Source organism: Hemitrygon akajei, unplaced genomic scaffold (genome assembly GCF_048418815.1).
Source record: "Hemitrygon akajei unplaced genomic scaffold, sHemAka1.3 Scf000049, whole genome shotgun sequence".
Taxonomy (NCBI): Eukaryota; Metazoa; Chordata; class Chondrichthyes; order Myliobatiformes; family Dasyatidae; genus Hemitrygon; species Hemitrygon akajei.
Genome location: NW_027331935.1, coordinates 5,387,177 through 5,407,772, shown reverse-complemented (window position 1 = coordinate 5,407,772; position 20,596 = coordinate 5,387,177). Strand labels below are relative to the sequence as shown.

General features: G+C 42.1%; 1 protein-coding gene and 1 long non-coding RNA gene across 3 annotated transcripts in view; one reads left to right on the top strand and one right to left on the bottom strand.

The window, feature by feature from the left end:
- Positions 1-20,596, bottom strand: part of LOC140721021 (uncharacterized) — a 689,868-nt gene that overhangs the window by 297,382 nt on the left and 371,890 nt on the right. The window lies entirely within an intron of this gene.
- The window catches only part of LOC140721016 (NACHT, LRR and PYD domains-containing protein 3-like), a 56,893-nt gene that overhangs the window by 34,166 nt on the left and 2,131 nt on the right, over positions 1-20,596 (top strand). For both annotated transcript variants that reach the window (XM_073035881.1, XM_073035880.1), the window contains 4 exons: positions 1,931-2,097; positions 3,266-3,437; positions 3,540-3,605; positions 17,799-19,536. In XM_073035881.1, the coding sequence (XP_072891982.1) occupies positions 1,931-2,097; positions 3,266-3,437; positions 3,540-3,605; positions 17,799-19,536 (2,143 nt within the window). The remainder of the gene's footprint in view (positions 1-1,930; positions 2,098-3,265; positions 3,438-3,539; positions 3,606-17,798; positions 19,537-20,596) is intronic.

Here is a 20,596-nt window from a genome sequence, read left to right as displayed (position 1 = left end):
GGGTGCACATACGGTGCTGTGCTTTGGCACCCTAGCTATATACAGTAAATGTCCCCAATACCTTGGCACCATACTTAGTAATTTTACATAATGGACAGTACTGCAGCTGCAAAACAAAAAAAAAAAAAACAAGTGATGTGTATGAGTGATTCTGATATGCGTCTTTATTGTGGACTGAAAGTGGGAAGGGGACAGAGAGAGGGGAGTCGTGGTTGGGAAAATGGTAGGGAAAGAAAACCAGAGAGATCTTTTCTGTAATGATCAATAAGCCGATTGTTTGGAATCAAATCATCTTATCTCGTACCCTCACTACACCCTACCCCAGGCTCTCCTTCTCTGCCACATGTCCCACAACCCTCCTGCCTTCTCTACAAGCTGTCCCACACTCCCTGCACCATCTCTGCCATGGGGTCTCTGCCCCTTCCCGCAGCACGTGCTCCACACTCACCTTTTCCAACATAGTTTCTGTCTTGTCTTCTTTATAGCTGTGTCAATATGTTGGGACCAGGTTGGATCCTTAGAGACCTTGATACTCGGGAACATTAAACTGCTCATGCTCTCCACTTCTGATCCCTCTATGATGATACGTATGTGTTCCTTTGTCTTTTCCTTCCTGAAGTCCACAATTAGCTCTTTTGTTTTACTGACGTTGAGTGCAAAGTTATTGCTGTGGCACCACTCCACTAGTTGGCATATCTCGTTCCCATGTGCCCTCTCGACACTGCCTAAGTTTCTACCAACAATGGCTGTATCATCAGCCAACTTATAGATGGTACCTGAACTATGCCTAGCCACAGAGTCATGGGTATAGAGAAAGCAGAGCAGTGGGCTAAGCTCTGAGGTGTACCAGTGTACCAGTGTTGATCATAAGCAAGGAGATGTTATCAACAATCCGTACAGATTGTTGTCCTCTGGTTACAAAGTCGAGGAGCCACCTACAGAGAGAGGTACAGAGGCTCAGGTTCTGTAACTTCTCAATCAGAATTGTTGGAATGATGCTATTAAATGCTGAGCTATAGTCGATGAACAGCATCCTGACATAGGTGTCTGTCTAAAGCTGTGTGAAGAGCCATCAAGATTGCATCTGCCGTTGACCTATTGTGTCGATAGGGAAATTGCAATGGGTCCAGGTCCTTGCTGAGGCAGGAGTTCAGTCTAGTCATGACCAACTTCTCAAAGCATTTCATCACTGTAGATATGAGTGCAATCAGGTGATAGTCATCAAGGCAGCTCACAGTATTCTTCTTAGTCACTGGTATAATTGTTGCCTTTTTGAAGCAAGTGGGAACTTCCACCCACAACAGTAAGAGGTTGAAAATGTCCCTGAATACTCCTGCCAGTTGGTTGGCAGAGGTTTTCAAAGCCTTACCAGGTACTCCATCGGGACCTTCCACCTTTCAAGGGTTCATCCTCTTTAAAGGCAGCCTAAAATTGGCCTCAGAGACAGAGATCATTGGGTCATCCGGTACAGCAGGGACCTTCACAGCTGTAGTTATATTCTCCCTTTCAAAGTGGGCATAGAAGGCGTTGAGTTCATCTGGTAGGGAAGCATCACTGCCATTCATGCCATTGGGTTTCACTTTGTAGGAAATATTGTCTTGCAAACCCTGCCAGAGTTGTAACATCTGATGTTGCCTTCAACTACGTTCAAAATTGTCTCTTTACCTTTGAAATAGCACTCCGCAAATCATACCTGATTTTCTGGTACAGACCTGGTCGCCAGAATTGAATGCCACAGATCTAGCCTTCAGCAAGTGATGTACATCCTGGTTCATCCAGGGCTTTTTGTTTGGAAATGTACAGAAAATATTTGTACGCACACACTCATCCAGACAGGTTTTAATGATGTCAGCTACAACTGAAGCATACTTACCAACTTACTCTCTGCTTCACACCGCACAGTGCTGTATTTTCATATTTCTATTCCTAGATCCCAAATCTACGATCTCAGATCTCCTGACAGGGTGTGAAGATTATCAACTGCTCCACCTGACAATTTTCTACCGAGAGAGACTGAAACCTGCGATTGAGGAATGCGTAGAAAGACTAAGCTTGATGTTGAGACAGGAAGAACAATTCAGTGAACGGGAACACAAGGTGATTGGGAGAAACATTTGGGATACTGTTCATTTTAGTGAAAAGTGGGATGTGAGACAAAGGTCAGTCTGGCTCATCCTCTTTTTTCTGTGGACTGCAGTGATGTTATTGATCACTGAACAATTTGTGTCCAAAACCTTCACACCAGGGCTGAAATCAGTGAGGTGGAAAGGTCCAAAACTTATTGATCTGCTCTAGCAAGCGGAATGACCAAGCATTGGTTCATTCCTTGCTCTCGGGCCTGCTTCCTGTCAATCCGATCCAGCCCGAAGTTCGCATCAGCAATGTCCATAGCAGATGTGTACTCTCGAGACTCCAGCTCATCAAATTCTAACACAGCACCACATATACACCAGGTCATACAGTCGGTTCAAAAGTAACAACTTGCAAATGAAAAACATTGCACTAATCATAGTACAGAAAAATGTCGTTAGAGTTTTGTTTTTAGCTATTAAATCATCACTGTGTCTCACCAGCTCCATCTTTCCAGGGGAGTACAAATGTACTAATGCTATAGAACCTGATAACTAACTCAAAATCAGGGCACATCAGCCCGGGTCACCTGGGAGGATCCACTAGAACAGTAAATATAAGCAGGAATTTGCCAAGCTGTTCCAGAGATGAATCCTATAGAATAGATAGCACAATCCTATAGAATCAAACCTAATTAACAATCCAACTGTGCTATCTGTCAATGGAGATTGTCATCCCAAGTACTTGTGGGTGTGAAATGTTCACACGGAGCACATCCATGTCACTTCTATCTACAGAAAGAGACAGACCCCGACCAGATTGCAGAGCAAAGCAATGGATTGTGCAGCAGCAGCAGAGTTGTAACGAGCCCTAATCCACTGGTTAATGGTCCAATGTCTAGCTCAGATTGTCATTACCGACAAAACCATGTACTAGGTCCACAGGCTTTATGGAGGAATGTGGCAAAAGAGATTACTTCACTCTGCGACAAAATACCAACTTGTATTTGTGTTCAGTTCGTGTTTTGGTTCCATTATCTGAACCCATAGATTTACAACACCTAGATCAGGAGACAGACCAGTGATTGTCCCGGTACTCTTGGGCAATGAGACTAGTTGAATGTTCCATCAATGAGCAAATATCTTCCTCATCATTCTGTGTCTGTCAATCCTCTCTTCACTGTTATTCTTCACAGGAAGTCACTGAGCTTGTGGAGAGGAGAAACCGGATGGAGAGCTCCAAACTCTTCCTCAGTCTGGTGATGGAGAAAGGCACCCAGGCCCAGAGGGAGATGTGGAAATCCTTTGTGGAAATGAGGAAGGAGTTACCAAAATTGGACAAGATACTGAAGGAAATCCATGAACTCGGTACAGTGAAATAACACCATCTACCCTAAAACAGATTGAAACTTTCCAGATTTAACAATGCACGTTGGACCCAATTTCATTAAAGTTTTTCTATGTCAACAGGTCCTGATCCATATGAAGGCATGAATATCACCCGAGGCTTTAATGAGTCATCTTCTCAACTGAAGGGTGAGTGATGAAATAAGCAATTCAAACTGATAACTTGACAGGAATGATGTTGAACAGCGATTATTCACAGATTGCTGAAACTAGGAGCCCAGCTGTCAGTGTTTGTGGAAAGGGATGGTCTTGACTGAAATTTACTATCAGTCAATTGGTATTGAGTTGAAGTTGCACTTCAGGCCATTTTTGACATTTTGTGCAACTAACTCAGTTCGGTATTTTGGACAGTCAGCCATAAGACTCACTCAGGCATCTTCAACCAGCAAGGTCCTGCTTCCCAAGAAACCCATAGATGTTGCTGGCAGTCTGCTGATGTGTTGTGAATCCCAACAATGCTGACTGTTGATACAGCTGCAAATCCCAGATTGTCTGAAAGCAGAATAATCGTGAAGTTCATCCACGGTTAGGACGACATGGTATTGGAGTACTGATTTCCAACATCAGTGATCTTGGTTCAATTCACACTGCAGTCTGTAAAGAGCTTGTGTTTTCTCTCCATGACTGCGAGGAATTCTTCTGGATACTCCGCTTTCTTGCATGTTCTGAAGATGGAGTCATAGAAAAGTTCTGCACATTATCAGGCACATAGACCCATCTACCCTATGCTGAGCCACTTAAACTGCCTACTCCCAGTTACCTCTATCCATGTACCTAATCAAACACCTTAAAAGTTGAAATATAGACTTTTATATATTTGTGCTGGCATCATGTTTCACACTCTGACAAACATCTGAGTGAAGTAAATTTACAGAATGGATCAGGAGACAGACCAGTGGTTGTCCCGGTGCTCTTGCACAATGAGTCTAGTTGAATGTCCCCTTAAAACATTCACCATGGCCTCTAGTTGTAGTCCCACATATTGTCAGTGAAAAAGTTTGCTTACATTTTCCCTATTTATACCCCCCATAATTTTGTATAGCTCTATTAATTCTCTCAATTTTCTGCATTCCAAGGATTACAGTCCTGATCTATTCCAATTTTCGTTACAACTCAGGTCTTCCAGACCTCGTAATGTCCGTGCAAAATGTTCACTGAACTCTTTGGCCAGTTCCATCTTTCCTGTAGGTCACCAAAACTTCACACAATGCTCCAAACTAGGCCTCACCAATGTCTTGCACAACTTCAACATAACATCCCATCTCCTGTACTCAGTACTTTGATTTATGAAGGCCAATGTGCCAAAAGCTTTCTTTATGACCCCGTCTACCTGTGACGCCACTTTCAATGAATTCCCAGATCATTTTGTTCTACCACATTCCTCAGTGCCCCAACATTCACTGTATTGGCCTTGTTTGGCCCTGTCAAAGTGCAACACCTCACACTTGTCTGCATTAATTTGTATCTGCCATGTTCAGCCATTTTTCCTAACATTTCAGATCCAGCTGCGAGTCATGATAGACTTCCTTGCTGTCCACTACACCATCAATATTGATGACATTGCAAATGTGCTGATCCAGTTAACTACGTTATAATCCAGATCTTTGATATAGATGACAAGCAACAATGGACCCAATACCAGTCTCTGCAGTACACATGACCTGTCTCGAGTCAGAGAGGCAACTCTCTGGATTATCACACAAAGCCAGTGTCTCGTCCAATTTACGACCTCATCTTGAATGCCGAGCAATCTTCTTGACCAAGCTTCCATGCAGGACTTTTGTCAAATGCCTTATTAACGTGCATATAGACAACATCCACTGCCTGGCCTTTATCAGCTTTCCTGGTAACTTCCTCGAAGAACTCTATAAGTTTGGTTAGACATGACCTATCACACACAAAGCCATGCTGACTATCCTCAATCGGTCCATGTCCAGATGTACAGGTCAGTAGGTTTAATTGGTCACATCGGTGTAATTGGGCAGTGTGGGCGCATGGACTGGAAGGGGCTGTCACTATGCTGTATCGCTAAAATTAATGAAGCAGTTCCTTCAGCCAGAGTCCAACAGCATAATTTGAATGAGTATTAAACTATACTTCGTTTAATCCACATTACGACCATGGACGGAACAGACTTCTGGCAGGGTGTTGATGCACCGTAAAACAGCAGACAGCCCTGGCCTGGGAAGTTCACTTCCCAGAGTGTCCCAGTACATGGTCGATCCCTCCATACACCCCTGGAGGTTTCCTCATACATTGAACTCCTTTGTACTCTTGGCAGTGTCCTGATACTCTGAACCTCTCTGCCCTGTAATATATTCACAAAACGCCTTTACATTTTTTTTGTAATTTATTTTCTTTATTGAAGTTCATCATCAAACAAACATTTCCATAAGATGTACTTCAGACATTGTACATATATATCATATAATCATATAGTCACAAATCTCCACAAAGTATTTATGTGAGGTATACACTTATAGAAAAGAGTGGAATGAAAAGTAACAAGCAAAAGGAAAGAACTATATACAAGTAGGAAGTGATTTTTTTTTACAACAGTTTCATTGATCTGTGAGAATAAATTCAGGCCTATGAGGCATTATGTAGTTAAACCATTTTTCCCAGTATGTATCAAATTGCTCCAGCTTATGATTAACAGATGCTGTTATCTTCTCAATTTTGTAAATGTCCATTGTAATTTCCATCCATGTATTTAAAGTTGGGCTCTCCTGTGATAACCATTTCCTAGTAAGAGTCTTTTTACCAGCCACCAACAGTATATTCATTAAATATTTATCTCTTTTCAACCATTCTTGAGGTATATATCCAAAATATATGGTCTTACTCTCTAAGGGTATTTCAGATTTAAAGATGTCTTGTAGGGAATTGTGTAACCCCCCTCCAATAGTTTTTGATAACAGGGCAGTCCCAAAAATATGATAATGATTTGCATTCCACAATTTCTCCAGCAAGCAGGGAGGTTATTATCATAATGGGATTTCTGAGAGGGTGTAATAAAATATCTTATCAAGTTTTTCCATCCAAACTCCCTCCATTTTTGTGAACTGGTACACTTCCATTGATACCTCCGTATTGTTGTCCATTCTTCCTCAGATATAATTATCCCTCCTTCCTTCTCCCATTTTGTTTTAATGTATGAAGTCGAATGTGTTTTAAGATTTGACAACCCCTTATACATGCTTGAAATGATTCTACTATAATTATCTGAATTATATGTTTTTCTAAAGAGCTCTATCATGTATTTGCCTTGGTTACCTTTTATGCGTCTTATTAACTTATTGTCGCATCTGTAAATACCGATTAAAAATATTGTTTTTCTAATATGTGTTTCTCTTTAAGCATTTCAAAACTGAACAGTGTTCCTTCTTTCATTATGTTGCAAAGAACTGTTATTCCTTTAGCTGTCCAGTCCTTAAATCTAGCATCCAATTTATTTGGTGTAAAATCCGAGTCATATGCATACCATTTAAGAATTACAATATCTCCCTCTAGATTATATTCTTTTATAGTAGTTTTCCATATTTTAATAGTCAATTTCACCCATGGGTTATCAATAGTATTTATGTACCTTTGCTGGTTGTTATCAGCCAGAATTGCTTGTATGGGGATGGGAAGTACCCGCTCCTCAATGTTTTTCCATTGAGCGTCATGTGATGGGTTGCACCAACATATCACAGCTCTCAACTGTGCTGCAAAATAATAATCTCTAAGAGAAGGTAGGCCCCATCCGCCCTTTTCCTTTGCTTATTGCAAAGTTTTGAGATGAACTCTAGGCCTTTTACCCTGCCAAATATACCTTGATAGCATCTTGTTCCATTCATTTGAATTGATTTTGATTAATCTCTATTGGTAGGGTCTGAAAGAGATATAATAGTCTGGGCAGTACATTCATTTTAATAGACTCAGTCCTTGAACTGAGACTGAGAAAAGGAATCAGGCTCCATCTTGCCACATCTTCCTTTTTTTTATATAAAGGCTGATAATTACATTCTGATAATCTTGCCAAATCTTTTGGTATAATGATGCCCAGATAATTGAAAGACTCTGTGTGCCATGCCCAGGGGTATCAACTTTCAATTTCTCTTGGTGGGCTATAGTAATATGAAAGTAATTGGGTTTTATCTATGTTGATCTTGTATCCTGATAATTGACCATATTGTTCAAAGGATTGCATCAATTTAGGCAAAGAGTATGTTGGTTGCCCTAGATAGATCAAGATGTCATCCGCATAAAAAGCCAATTTATGCTCTGTCCCTTTAATAGTAATTCCCCTGATATCTTCATTTTGTCTGATGTATTGATAGACAATAGACAATAGGTGCAGAAGTAGACCATTCGGCCCTTTGAGCCTGAACCGCCATTTTGAGATCATGGCTGATCAATTCCTTATCAATACCCGGTTCCTGCCTTGTCCCCATATCCCTTGATTCCCCTATCCATAAGATACCTATCTAGCTCCTTCTTGAAAGCATCCAGAGAATTGGCCTCCACTACCTTCCGAGGCAGTGCATTCCAGACCCCCACAAATCTCTGGGAGAAGAAGTTTTTCCCTAACTCTGTCCTAAATGACCTACCCCTTATTCTCAAACCACGCTCTCTGGTACTGGACTCTCCCAGCATCTGTAACATATTTCCTGCCTCTATCTTGTCCAATCCCTTAATAATCTTGTATGTTTCAATCAAATCCCCTCTCAATCTCCTTAATTCCAGCTTGAACAAGCCCAGTCTCTCTAACCTCTCTGCATAAGACAGTCCAGACATCCCAGGAATTAAGCTAATGGTTCCAGATATAACATGAAGAGTACTGGTGACCATACACAACCCTGTCTCGTGCCCCCTTCTAGGGTAAGACTATTTGATAAATATCATTGATTTTAATCCTAGCAGTAGGATTATCATATAATGTCTGTATAGTTTTATTAATTGTGTGTTGGAAACCAAATCTATGTAAAACTCTGTAAAGAAAATTCCAATTAACCAAATGAAATGTTTTTCAGCATCCACGCTTATCACTATTGCTTTGATGTTATTTTTTTGTATATGATCTATAATGTGGAGTGTCCTTCATATATTGTCTTGTGTCTGGCGTTGTCGTATCAAACCTGTCTGATCATTACGTATCAATATGGGTTAGAAACTCCTCTAATCGTTTAGCCATGATGGAGGTAAATAACCTATAATCGACATTAAGAACGGATATTGGTCTAAATGACCCACATTCCATTTTATCCTTGCCTTCTTTATGTATAGCTGAGATTATCGCTTCCTTCCAACTGGGTGGCATTTGTGCCTTTTTTAGAGCCCAGTTCAGTGTGGGGAGTAAAACAGGAATTAAATCATTTTTGAGTTTGTTGTACCACTCTGCCGTATACCCATCTGATCCTGGTGACTTGCTTAATTTAAGCCTATTAATTGTAGCTTTTAATTCAACTTCAGTTACATCATTCTATTTTGTTCTTCGCTTAAAGTGGGTAAAACTAGAAAATTCAAGAAGGTGTCAATTTGGGTTATGCTTCTCCCTGGAACTTTGGAATATAGAGTTTTCAAAAACACTTCTTGAATTTCACTTAGCTTATTTTTTATCATTTTCATTCTTGGGTCCCTAATTCTATGAATTGTATTTACTGCTATCTTTTTTTCAGTTTCCACACCAGTATTTTCATAGATTTCGATCCACTTTCATAATGTCTCTGTTTCAGAAACATTAAGTTTTTCCTGATTCCTTGCATAGCCAAATTATTTATTTCATCCCAAATTCTTTTAATTTCCCCTAATGTATCCTGTGCCAAATTCAATTTGTGTTTTTTCTCTAGTTCCTTCAGCCTATTTTGTAATTCCTCTAATGTTTTATTCCTTATTTTTTTCTGATATGAAGATATCGCTATAATTTTCCCACTTAAGACCACCTTCAGAGTATCCCATAACATGGGAGGTGAAGTCTCCTCTAAGTAGAGACCAATTTATTTTTAAATTTGTTCCTTAAAGTACGGATCATTGAGTAAGCTTGAATTTAGTTTCCAAATAGTATTCTTTGGTTGTAGGTCAAAATCAACAGATAAGTATATAGGTGCATGGTCACTTACATCTATTGACCCAATTCCACAGGTGTTTATTTTGTCTTTGTCTTCTCCAAATGTTATGAAATAGTCTATTCTTGTATATACAGAATGGGGAGCAGAATAATGAGTGTAATCCCTTCTGTCAGGGAAAAGGTCCCTCCATATATCAATTAAACCAACATCCTCAAAAAGGGTATTAACTTTCTTGTGTAAAGATTTTGTTTCATAGGTTTTTCTATTGGAAGAGTCTAAGTTTGGTCGTAATTGTAAATTTAAGTCTCCTCCACATATCAGGAGACCTTCTGTTTCTATTACCATAATATCAGTAATTTTCTGAAAGAAACCAATATCACTTCCGGGGTGTGCGTATATATTCAATAGAGTAACTGAATTGCCATCTATATTCCTCCTTACCAGAATATATCTGCCCTCTTTATCTCCAATTTTGAATACTTTTTCAAAATTTACCTTACTTGAGATAAGAATAGCAACTCTTCTCCTATGTCCTGATTTATATGAGGAGAACAACAGATTAGTGAAGCCCATTCTCTTTAGTTTTTTATGCTCATTATCACTTAAATGAGTTTCCTGTAAATATACTACATGGGCTTGTTCTTGTTTCATTTTGGATAAAATTCTCTTATGTTTGATTGGATTTAATAGCCTATTTACATTAAAAGAAATGAATTTTACCTTGTCCTTAGCCATCTGTATTTATCTGTAAATGTATTATTGAAATTAGAATAAAACTTAATCGATCTACTCCCTGAAAAAATAAGAACCAAGAAACGCAAATAATAATGAAAATGGCAACGAACGTGTGATTCCAAGGCTGAGGTCTCTAGTAGATGACCCTGTGTTGAGCTAGAGGAAATGTCTAGCTGTGGGGGATAAACCCTCCTATTTGTGAGTTGAGGGCCCCCATTGCAGTATTCATAAAAGTCAGTGAACAAATCCATTACACAGAAAAGGATACACACACACACACACACATTCTCATTTTGGTGGGGAAAAAGGAGTAAGTGAGCGAATAAAGAATAACAACTAAGTAATATAAAATCCACATTATAATAAGTATATCTTCATTATAATAAGTATATTCTTGAGATAGGTATATCACCATGTACTTCTGCTTCTGGTTAGCTTCTCGACATTTTTAAAGTTAACCAAACCTTATGGCTCTTCTGAAGGGGGTGAGGACTGTCTTTGGGAAACTCCAGGTCCCTTCCTGATATATTTCTCTCAGCCTCCTCCCGTCTCCTGCCTTCTCGATTCTCGCACTATTTCCCAAGTGGAGCGGGATAATTCCTGAGTCAGGCTTTCCTTCGTTTTGGTCATGCTGACGGGCAACCCTCTGGCCTTCATGTCTGTAGTCGCCTCTTCCACTGTCTGGTACAACCGCGTTCCGTTGTCATAAAACACTCAAACTTTAGCAGGGTACGGAGTTTAAAATCTAATCTTATTTTGCTTTAGTACTCGCTTTACTTCAAAGTATTCTTCGCATTTCTGGAGGACTCTGGTGGGGGGGGGGATAATCTTGATCGAAATATATTAATTTATCATCGAAAAACACTCTCTTTTTACCCCAGGTCCTTTGTAGAATCTCCACCTTGGTGCTGCACCGAAGGAACTTAATTATTATTGAGCATAGGTTTCGGAACTAACGCGTGGTGCGTTCTCTCGATTTCCAGCTTCATAGCTGGGGGAAGCTCCAGTGCGTCCCGCGGTAACTTTCCGACAAACTCCGTCATGGTCGAGCCCTCCGCTCCTTCAGGAACGTTGTAGATTCTGATATATTTCCGCCGTGATCTTCTCTCCAGGTCAAGCAGTTTACCTTCTTGGTGATGTATTATTTTTATTGTCTTGCTCAGTATCCATTCCACGTTTTGAACGCGATCTTCCACGTTCTCAATGCTAGTCTCTGCCGCCGCTATTTTTTGATTAACGCTGGCGAGCTCTGATTTACAATCATGCAGCTGCTGCTTTATTTCTTTCTGGACCTTCATTATTTCTTTCAGGATTTTGAAGACATTCACCGCTTCAACTGAACGAGGCCCAGCGTCCGCCTCACTGGCACGCAGTCGGGATGGAGAGCTGCTCGCTGCACTCCTCTTGGACGCAGGCTCCGCAGTGTCGCTTTTTTTATTTCCATTTCTTCTCCCCATTATTGCCCCTCTTTTCAGTTCAAATATTTTTCGAAAAATATTATATTTGACGGGTTAATGGGGCTTAATACGCGTTTTTCCGGAGGAGCTAGTGACTTAAGGTGCCATTCCCGACTATGACATCACCGGAAACCAAAACGCTTTTACTTTTTTCTTAAACATCATTATGTCATGTCCCAGACTGGTCTCATAATTCATTTCAAGTATATTTCGCAGAGCATTTTCTTTGTTTTTTTTTATTCTTTAATCCAAGAACACCTTTTATTAGTAAAACCACTGATGTACCCCGATTTTCAATGTTCCTTACCATTTACTCCTATCATGCCCACATTGGCACCAAACTCCCACTATTCAGTTTTGAATGACTCCAGCCTTCTGGGTGAAGAATTTTTTTCAATCAGCGCTATGGTATACAATCAAAATCATCCCTCTCCTACTTCAGGATATCTGTGTTCAATCCATCTGTTTTCCTTCGCATAACTGCTATGAACCTTAGCTTCATTCTCCATATTGAAAATGCTTTAATTACAAGAAGGAACAGGGTCTCTCGTCGACGCACTTTAAAATTTATACACTCTTCAATCCATTAATAAAGGCAATCCAGATTCATTTTTTGGAATGATCTCCTACAATGGCACTTACATTCATTACAGCTCTGTGATTTATTTACTCCTGTATCTCCTGATAACTGTTCAGTGGTGTGTGGTATAACTGAATCAAAGAGGTTGCACTTTTTCTGCAAGGAAGGGACTGAGTTTGTTTACAAGTTAGATTTCACTTCATATAACCTTACAACCATATAACAATTCCAGCATGGAAACAGGCCATCTTGGCCCTTCTAGTCCATGCTGAATGCTTACTCTCAGCTAGTCCCACCTACCTGCACTCAGCCCATAACCCTCCATTCCTTTCCTGTCCATATACCTATCCATTCTTTTTTTTTTAAAAATGACATGGCTAAATAGATGAAATAGATGAAAATCAAAATGTTTTGATTGAGATGTCATTTCAGATTTGTTACTTTATTGTTTTATTGTTTATTATGTTAATGGACTGGAATTGGGAATCTAACTTCGATGCGGCTCAATGACCCTCATCTGGTCAGGGAGATTGAGGAGGTGATAGATAGGAGCTATAAGCAGGTAGTTACACCGGGGCCTCAGGAGAGAGATAAGTGGGTAATAGTCAGGAGAGGGAAGGGCAAGAGTCAGATACTACAGAGTACCTCAGTGGCTGTCCACATTAACAATAAGTACTCCTGTTTCAGTACCGTTGGGAGGGGAGAGCCTACATGGGGGAAGCAAAAGTGGCTGTGCCCCTGGACAGATTCTGGCCCTGTGGCTCAGAAGGGTAGGGAAAGGAAGAGGATGGCAGCAATGATAGGGGACTCTATAGTTACGAGGTCAGACTCAGGATTCTGTGGATGCAGGAAAGAAACACAGATGGTAGTTTGCCTCCCAGGTGCCAGGGTCTGGGATGTTTCTGATCGTGTCCAATATCCTGTTGTGGGGAGGGGAACAGTCAGAGGTCATGGTACATATTGTTACCAATGACATGGCTAGGAAAAGGGAGGAGGTCCTGAAAACAGACCACAAGGAGTTAGGTTTGAAGTTGAGAAGCAGGACCTCAAACGTAGTAATTTCAGGATTACTGCCTGTGCCACATGATAGTGAGTATAGGAATAGAATGAGGTGGAGGATAAATGCATGACTGGCAGATTGGAGCAAGGGCAGGGATTCAGATTTCTGGATCATTGGGACCTCTTTTGGGGCAGATGTGACCTGTACAAAAAGTACGAGATGCATTTTAATCCCAGGGGGACCAATATCCTGGTGGGGCAGTTTGTTAAGGCAATTGGGGAGAGTCTAAATTAGAATTACTGGAGAGTGGGAACCAAGCTGAAGAGATGGAGGAAGAGATGCTTGGCGGCCAAATAGAGAAAGCTTGTCGACCTTGCAAGAGGGAGGATAGGGAGGTGATAGGGAAGAGACGTGCTCAGACTTATGGTTTGAGATATGTCTATTTTAATGCAAGGCATATTATGAACAAGGCGGATGAGCTTAGAGGGTGGATCAGTACTTGGAGCTATGATGTTGTGGCCATTACAGAGACTTTGATGGCTCAGGTGGCAGGAATGGTTACTTTGAGTGCCAGGCTTTAGATGTTTCAGAAAGTACAGGGCAGTAGGCAAAAGAGGTGGGAGCATGGCACTGTTGATCTGAGGTAGTGTCATGGCTGCAGTAAAGGAGGAAGTCATGGAAGTAAAGGAAGCTGTCTATGGAGTCTCTGTGGGTGGAGGTTAGGAATAGGAGGGGGTCAATAAATCTGGGTGTTTTTATAGACCACCCAATAGTAACAGGGACATCGAGGAGCAGATAGGGAGACAGATTCTGGAAAGGTATATTAATAACAGGGTTGTCATGATGAGAGATTTTAATTTCCCAAATAGTGATTGGCATCTCCCTAGAGCAAGTGGTTTAGATGGGGTGTAGTTTGTCTGGTGTGTTCAGGAAGTTTTCTTGACACAGTGTGTAGATAAGTCTACAAGAGGAGAGGCTGTACTTGAACTGGTATTGGGAAATGAACCTGGTCAGATGTCAGGTCTCTCAGTGGGAGAGCATTTTGGAGAGAGTGATCACAATTCTATCTCCTTTACCATAGCATTGGAGAGGGATAGGAAAATGACAAGCTAGGAAAGCATTTAATTGGAGTAAGGGGAAATATGAGTCTATTCAGGCAGGAAGTTGAAAACATAAATAGGGAACAGGTGTACTTAGGGAAATGTATGGCAGAAATGTGGCAAATGTTCAGGGGATACTTGTGTGGAGTTCTGCATAGGTACGTTCCAATGTGACAGGGTACAGGAACCATGGTGTAAAAAAGGCTGCTATAAATCTTGTCAAGAAGAAATGAAAAGCTTACCAAAGGCTCAAAAAAAGTTGGTAATGATAGAGATCTAGAAGACTATAAGGCTAGCAGGAAGGAGCTTAAGAAGAAAATTAGGATAGCCAGAAGGGGCCATGAGAAGGTCATGGACAGAATTAAGGAAAACACTGAGGCAAATGTGAAGAGCGAGAGGATAAGATTTTACAGAATAGGACCAATCAAGTGTGACAGTGCAAAAGTATGTGTGGAACCGAAGGAGATAGCAGAGGTACATAATGAATACTTTGCTTCAATATTCACTATGGAGATGGATCGTGTCAATTGTAGGGATAATTTACAGTGGACTGAAAAGCTTGAGCATATAGATACTGAGAAAGAGGATGTGCTGGAGCTTTTGGAAAGCATCAAGTTGGATAAGTCACCAGGACCAGGTGAGAAGTATACCAGGCTACTGTGGGAGGCCAGGGAGGAAATTGCCTAGCCTCTGGCAATGATCCTTGCATCATCAATGAGGACGGAAGAGGTTCCGGAGAATTGGAGGTTGTGGGTGTTGTTCCCTGTTTCAAGAAAGCAAGTAGAAATAGTCCTGGAAATTATAGACCAGTGAGTCTTACTTCAGTGGTTCATAATTTGGTGGAAAAGATCCTGAGAAGCAGGATTTATGAACATTTGGAGAGGCATGATATGTTTAAGAGTAGTCAGCATGGCTTTGTGAAAGGCAGGTCGTGCCTTACGGGCCTGATTGATTTTTTTGAGGATGAGACTAAACACATTGATGAAGGTAGAGCAATAGATGTAGTGTATATGGATTTCAGCAAGGCATTTGATAAAGTACTCCTTGCAAGACTTATTGAGAAAGCAAGGAGGCATGGGATCCAAGAGCACATTGCTTTGTGGATCTAGAATTGGCCTGCCCACAGAGGGCAAAGAGTGATTGTAGACGGGTTCATATTCTGCATGGAGGTCGATGACCAGTGGAGTGCCTCAGGGATCTGTTTTGGGAGCCTTACTCTTTGTGATTTTCATAAATGACCTGGATAAGGAAGTGGAGGGATGGGTTAGTAAATTTGCTGATGATACAAAGGTTGGGGGTGCTGTGGATAGTGTGGAGGACTGTCAGAGGTTGCAGCGGGACATTGATAGGATGCGAAACTGGGCTGAGAAGTGCCAGATGGAGTTCAACCCATATTAGTGTGAGGTTGTTCATTTTGGTAGATCAAATATACTGGCAGAATATGGATTCTTGACAGTGTGGCGGATCAGAGGAATTTTGGGGTCCAAGTCCATAGGACACACAAAGCTGCTGCACAGGTTGACTCTGTGGTTAAGAAGGCATATGGTGCATTGGCCTTCATCAATCATGTGGTTGAATTTAGGAGCTGAGAGGTAATGTTGCAGCTATATAAGACCCTGGTCAGACACCACTTGGAGTATTTTGCTCAGTTCTGGTCACCTCCCTACAGGAAGGATGTGGAAACCATTGAAAAGGTGCAGAGGAGGTTTACAAGAATGTTGCCTGGATTGGGGAGCAAGCCTTATGAGAATAGGTTGAGTGAACTTGGCCTTTTCTCCTTCAAGCTACAGAGGATGAAAGGTGACATGACAGAGGTGTATGCGATGATGAGATGCATTGATCGTGTGTATTGTCAGAGGCTTTTTCCCGGGGCTGAAATGGCTAACATGAGAGGGCACAGTTTTAAGGTGCTTGGAAGGAGGTACAGAGGAGATGTCAGGGGTAAGTATTTTTTATGCAGAGTGGCAAGTACGTCGAATGGGCTTCCAGCGATGGTGTTGGAGGCTGATATGATAGGGTTGTTTAAGAGACTACTGGATAGGTATGTGGAGCTTAGAGAAATAGAGGGCTGTGGGTAACCCTTGGTAAATTCTAAGATGAGGACATGTTCGGCACAGCTTTGTGGGCCGAAAGGCCTTTATTGTGCTGTAGGCTTTCATTTTCTATGCTTCTAACTTGTTGGTTAATATGTTAAAACTGATATTATGGATCTAGGTGCAGTTTCAGACAGAAATCAGAAGGGGAATAAGAAAGCGCCGTGGTCCAATGAAATCAGCGTCCAAGTGAAGAAATACAATTCAATATTCGCCACCTGCAGACTCCAGTATCCATGAAAATGCATTCACTTCCAAACAACTCCATTTTTTACATCCCTTTATCAACCGTATCATGGTTGACCACAGTCCTATTAACCTAATTGACAGGGAACATACATGATTATGGTCAACTCTTGCTTCAGAGTTTCAACTGGCTCCAAAATATTTTTTTTCAATCTGTAATATGGTTTCTTTTCCTGTTTATCAGTTTGTATTTATAACATTGCAATGCATCCCTCTGTAGCTGCTGTGCAACAGGAACCTTTGCCAGTGAGCTATTGAGCGTAGTTGCCCGGCATATTCAATATGCATTTTCTCAAGGAATCTATGCCCTATTTTTCACATTCTGTCCCAATTTATGCGTGCAATATCCCAGATAACAAATAAAACAATAAAGGGAAGGGATATTATACTTCAGATTCAGGGCTATCAGTGGAGATTTGGAAAGTGAGAAGAGGCAGAATGGCTGAACTGAAGGTGCAGAGTTTGCATGTGGGTTTTTGCGTTGGGGCAGGTTAGAAAGACCGAGAGGTAGTTACGAGCAGAAATAGTCTATAAATGGCAATTAAAGTTGTTAATTCAAAACGTTGCTGAGTGATTCCAATGCAGAAAGATGTGTGTGGTGTTTGGTGAAGGGTCTTGCTGAGAGCTGAGGAAGTGGTGTGATATTTTCAGACAAGTTCAGGGCAGTGAAATACGAGGGATGAGATCACCAGAATGCCAGAGTGGCCCATCAGGAAGGGGTTGTTATGAACTAGATTGTGGAGTCATTATTGATGAGCTGTCAAGAATCATTGGATATCAGAAAGAGTCTCTGGACAGGAAAATCACATGTGCCGTTACATGGGCAGGAAGGAAAAAGTGAAATAGCAGTGGGAACTTACACCTTCACTGATCACTGAATATTAGATTGTACAAGGCTTATATTTTCTTGGTCTGTGAACCAGGTTTCATTGTCCACACCGTCATCCATAGGAACGTTGAATTCTTGCAATATCAGCACAGAGATTACATTGCAACTTTCAAGTTATGTCTTGGACAAGTGTAATGTGGTGATTATTTTATCTCTTTTCCCATTTAAGATATTCAAGAGAAACACAAGCAGACTCTATGGGCACAAGCTGAAACACTGAGAGTGAACACGATCCTGATGACGGAAAAGGTGAAGGTTTTTCAGTTAGTTGATCGATACGCTGAGCTCACGGTCATTTCTACTGTTCGAGATCGGAGACTGGTGGAACATGAGCTGCTGGCAAGAGGCAGAGACCATGAGGAGTGGAGACAGAAGGATCTCCGTGGAGAGCTGGAAAAAATCCGGACTGATCAGCTGTACCAGAGCAGCTTTTCCCGGAGTAAATCCAAATCTGGGAGTTCGGTAGCAGTGGCCGGAGTCGCAGGGATTGGGAAAACAACAATGGTTCAAAAGATCCTTTATGACTGGGCCACAGGGAAAATATACCAACAGTTCCAGTTTGTCTTCGGTTTCAAATTTCGTGATTTAAACTCCATTAACTGCAGAATAAACCTGAGGGAACTGATTCTGAATCAGTATCCTTACTTTGGGAATACCCTGAGAGAGGTCTGGAAGAACCCAGAGGGATTGCTGTTTATATTCGATGGTTTGGATGAATTCAAACACAAAATTGATTTTGCTGACAGTCGGAAAGATACAGAACCCAAGCACCAGTGCCCAGATCCTGAGTGGTGGTGTGAAGTGTCTGACATTGTGTACAGTTTAATCCAGCACAAGCTGCTCCCAGGGTGTTCAGTGCTGGTGACCACCCGCCCCACTGCGTTACATTTATTGAAAAAGGCAGAGATCAGTGTCTGGGCTGAAATCATGGGATTTGTTGGTGAGGAACGGAAGGAATATTTCAATAGGCATTTTGACGATCAGACGGTGGCAGCAGCTGTTTTCAAACACGTGAAGGAGAATGAGATCCTATACACCATGAGCTACAACCCCTCCTACTGCTGGATCCTTGCTCTGGCACTGGGTCCCTTCTTCACACAAAGAGTCAGGGACCCGCAGAGAGTTCCCAAGACCATCACCCAACTGTACTCCTACTACATTTACAACATCCTGAAGAACCACAGTCGTGAGATTGAGAACCCCCGTGATGTGTTACTCAGGATTAGTCAGATGGCCTTCAGAGGAGTGTCTGAGAGGAAGATTCTGTTTACAGATGGAGATTTGATCAACTACAATCTGCAGCCTTCCCAGTTCCTGTCCGGGTTCCTGATGGAGCTTTTGGAGAGAGAGGATTCTGCCCGGTGTGTGGTGTACACATTCCCACACCTCACCATCCAAGAGTTTGTAGCTGCAGTCGCACAATTCCTGAATCCACATCCCGGGGATATCCTAAAATTCCTCACTGAAGCCCACAACACGTCAGATGGGCGTTTTGAGATATTTCTTCGTTTTGTTGCTGGACTCTCCTTCCCAATGGCAACTCGGGGCCTGGAGGAGTTTCTGGGTCCATTTCCTCATGAAACAACCTGCCGGGTGATTGACTGGGTGAAGGAGGAGGTTAAACGCCAGAGTGGCAACTCGAGGAGTAAAGCTGGTAAAAGGAGCCTCTTGAACTCCTTGCACTACCTGTTTGAGTCTCACAATAGTGGGCTGGCTCAGGCCGCACTGGGATCTGTGAAAAAACTTTCATTCAATAGAATGACACTGACCCCGATTGACTGTGCGGTCCTGTCTCATGTCATCGGTCTCTGTGATACAATACAACACCTCGACCTACAGAGCTGCCACATTCAGTATGAAGGAATCCAACGGCTGGGACCCGGGCTACACAAGTGCCAGGAGTTGAGGTAACTTGATTTAGCTCTCACCCTGAATTGTGAAACTGTTCCATTGTGTTATTTCAATGTAAAGGATTTTGGGTAAAACTGTAGCAACTTAGATTGTAAAGAACTATATCAAATGCCTAAGGGATTGGTCTGTAATTCCCCAAGGATGGGAGGGTTCTCTGGTTCCTTGTAAAGGGATGTTGGAGACTTCATCAGATCAATGAAGAATGGCTATTGGTTGAATGGTAATAAATCACAGGAATGGCTGTGTTTCTCGCTGCCTCTGACATGTCCATTGACAATGTTCCTTCTCACTGTTACTGACACTGAGACTGATGCTACTTGCAACAATTGGGTCAGAGATTCACAGCCCCACCCCGGCAAGGGATAGGAGACTGTCAGTGGATTGTCCCAGTCAGAGAGAGAGAAATAACTTTGTGAGATTGTCCTCCCCTGCCATTTCCGGTGTGTGACTTTGCTCAGTACCAGATATCCGGGCACCATGGGTGCATCTCCTCTGTGCCACTGTTCAGACCCAACCCTCCTGTACAATAGATTTGCATCCACTCATCATGAAGGATTATTGTTTACCCTCTGAATCCTTTTGTGGGACCTCTCATCCCAATCCCACTTCCATTCCTGGGTATCTTGCCCCCATCCCCGTTCCTGCTGTGGGCTCTCTATTCCTCATTCCCCTTTCTCCTGTGGGAACTCTATTCCCCATTCACCTTCCTCCTGTGGGATCTCTATTCCCCATTCACCTTCCTCCTGTGGGATCTCTTTTCCACATCCCGCTTCCTCCTGTGGGATCTCTATTCCCCATCCCCCATCCCCTGTGGGATCTCTCTACCCCATCCCCTTCCTCCAGTGGGATCTCTCTTCACAATCCCCTTCCTCCTGTGGGATCTCCCTTCCCCATCCCCCTTCCCCTGTGGGATCTCTTTCCCATTCCCCTTCCTCCTGTGGGATCTCTTTTCCCCATCCCCCTTCCCCGGTAGGAACTCTCTTCCCCATCCCCTCCCTCCTGTGGGATCTCTCTTCACAATCCCCTTCCTCCTGTGTGATCTCCCGTCCCCATCCC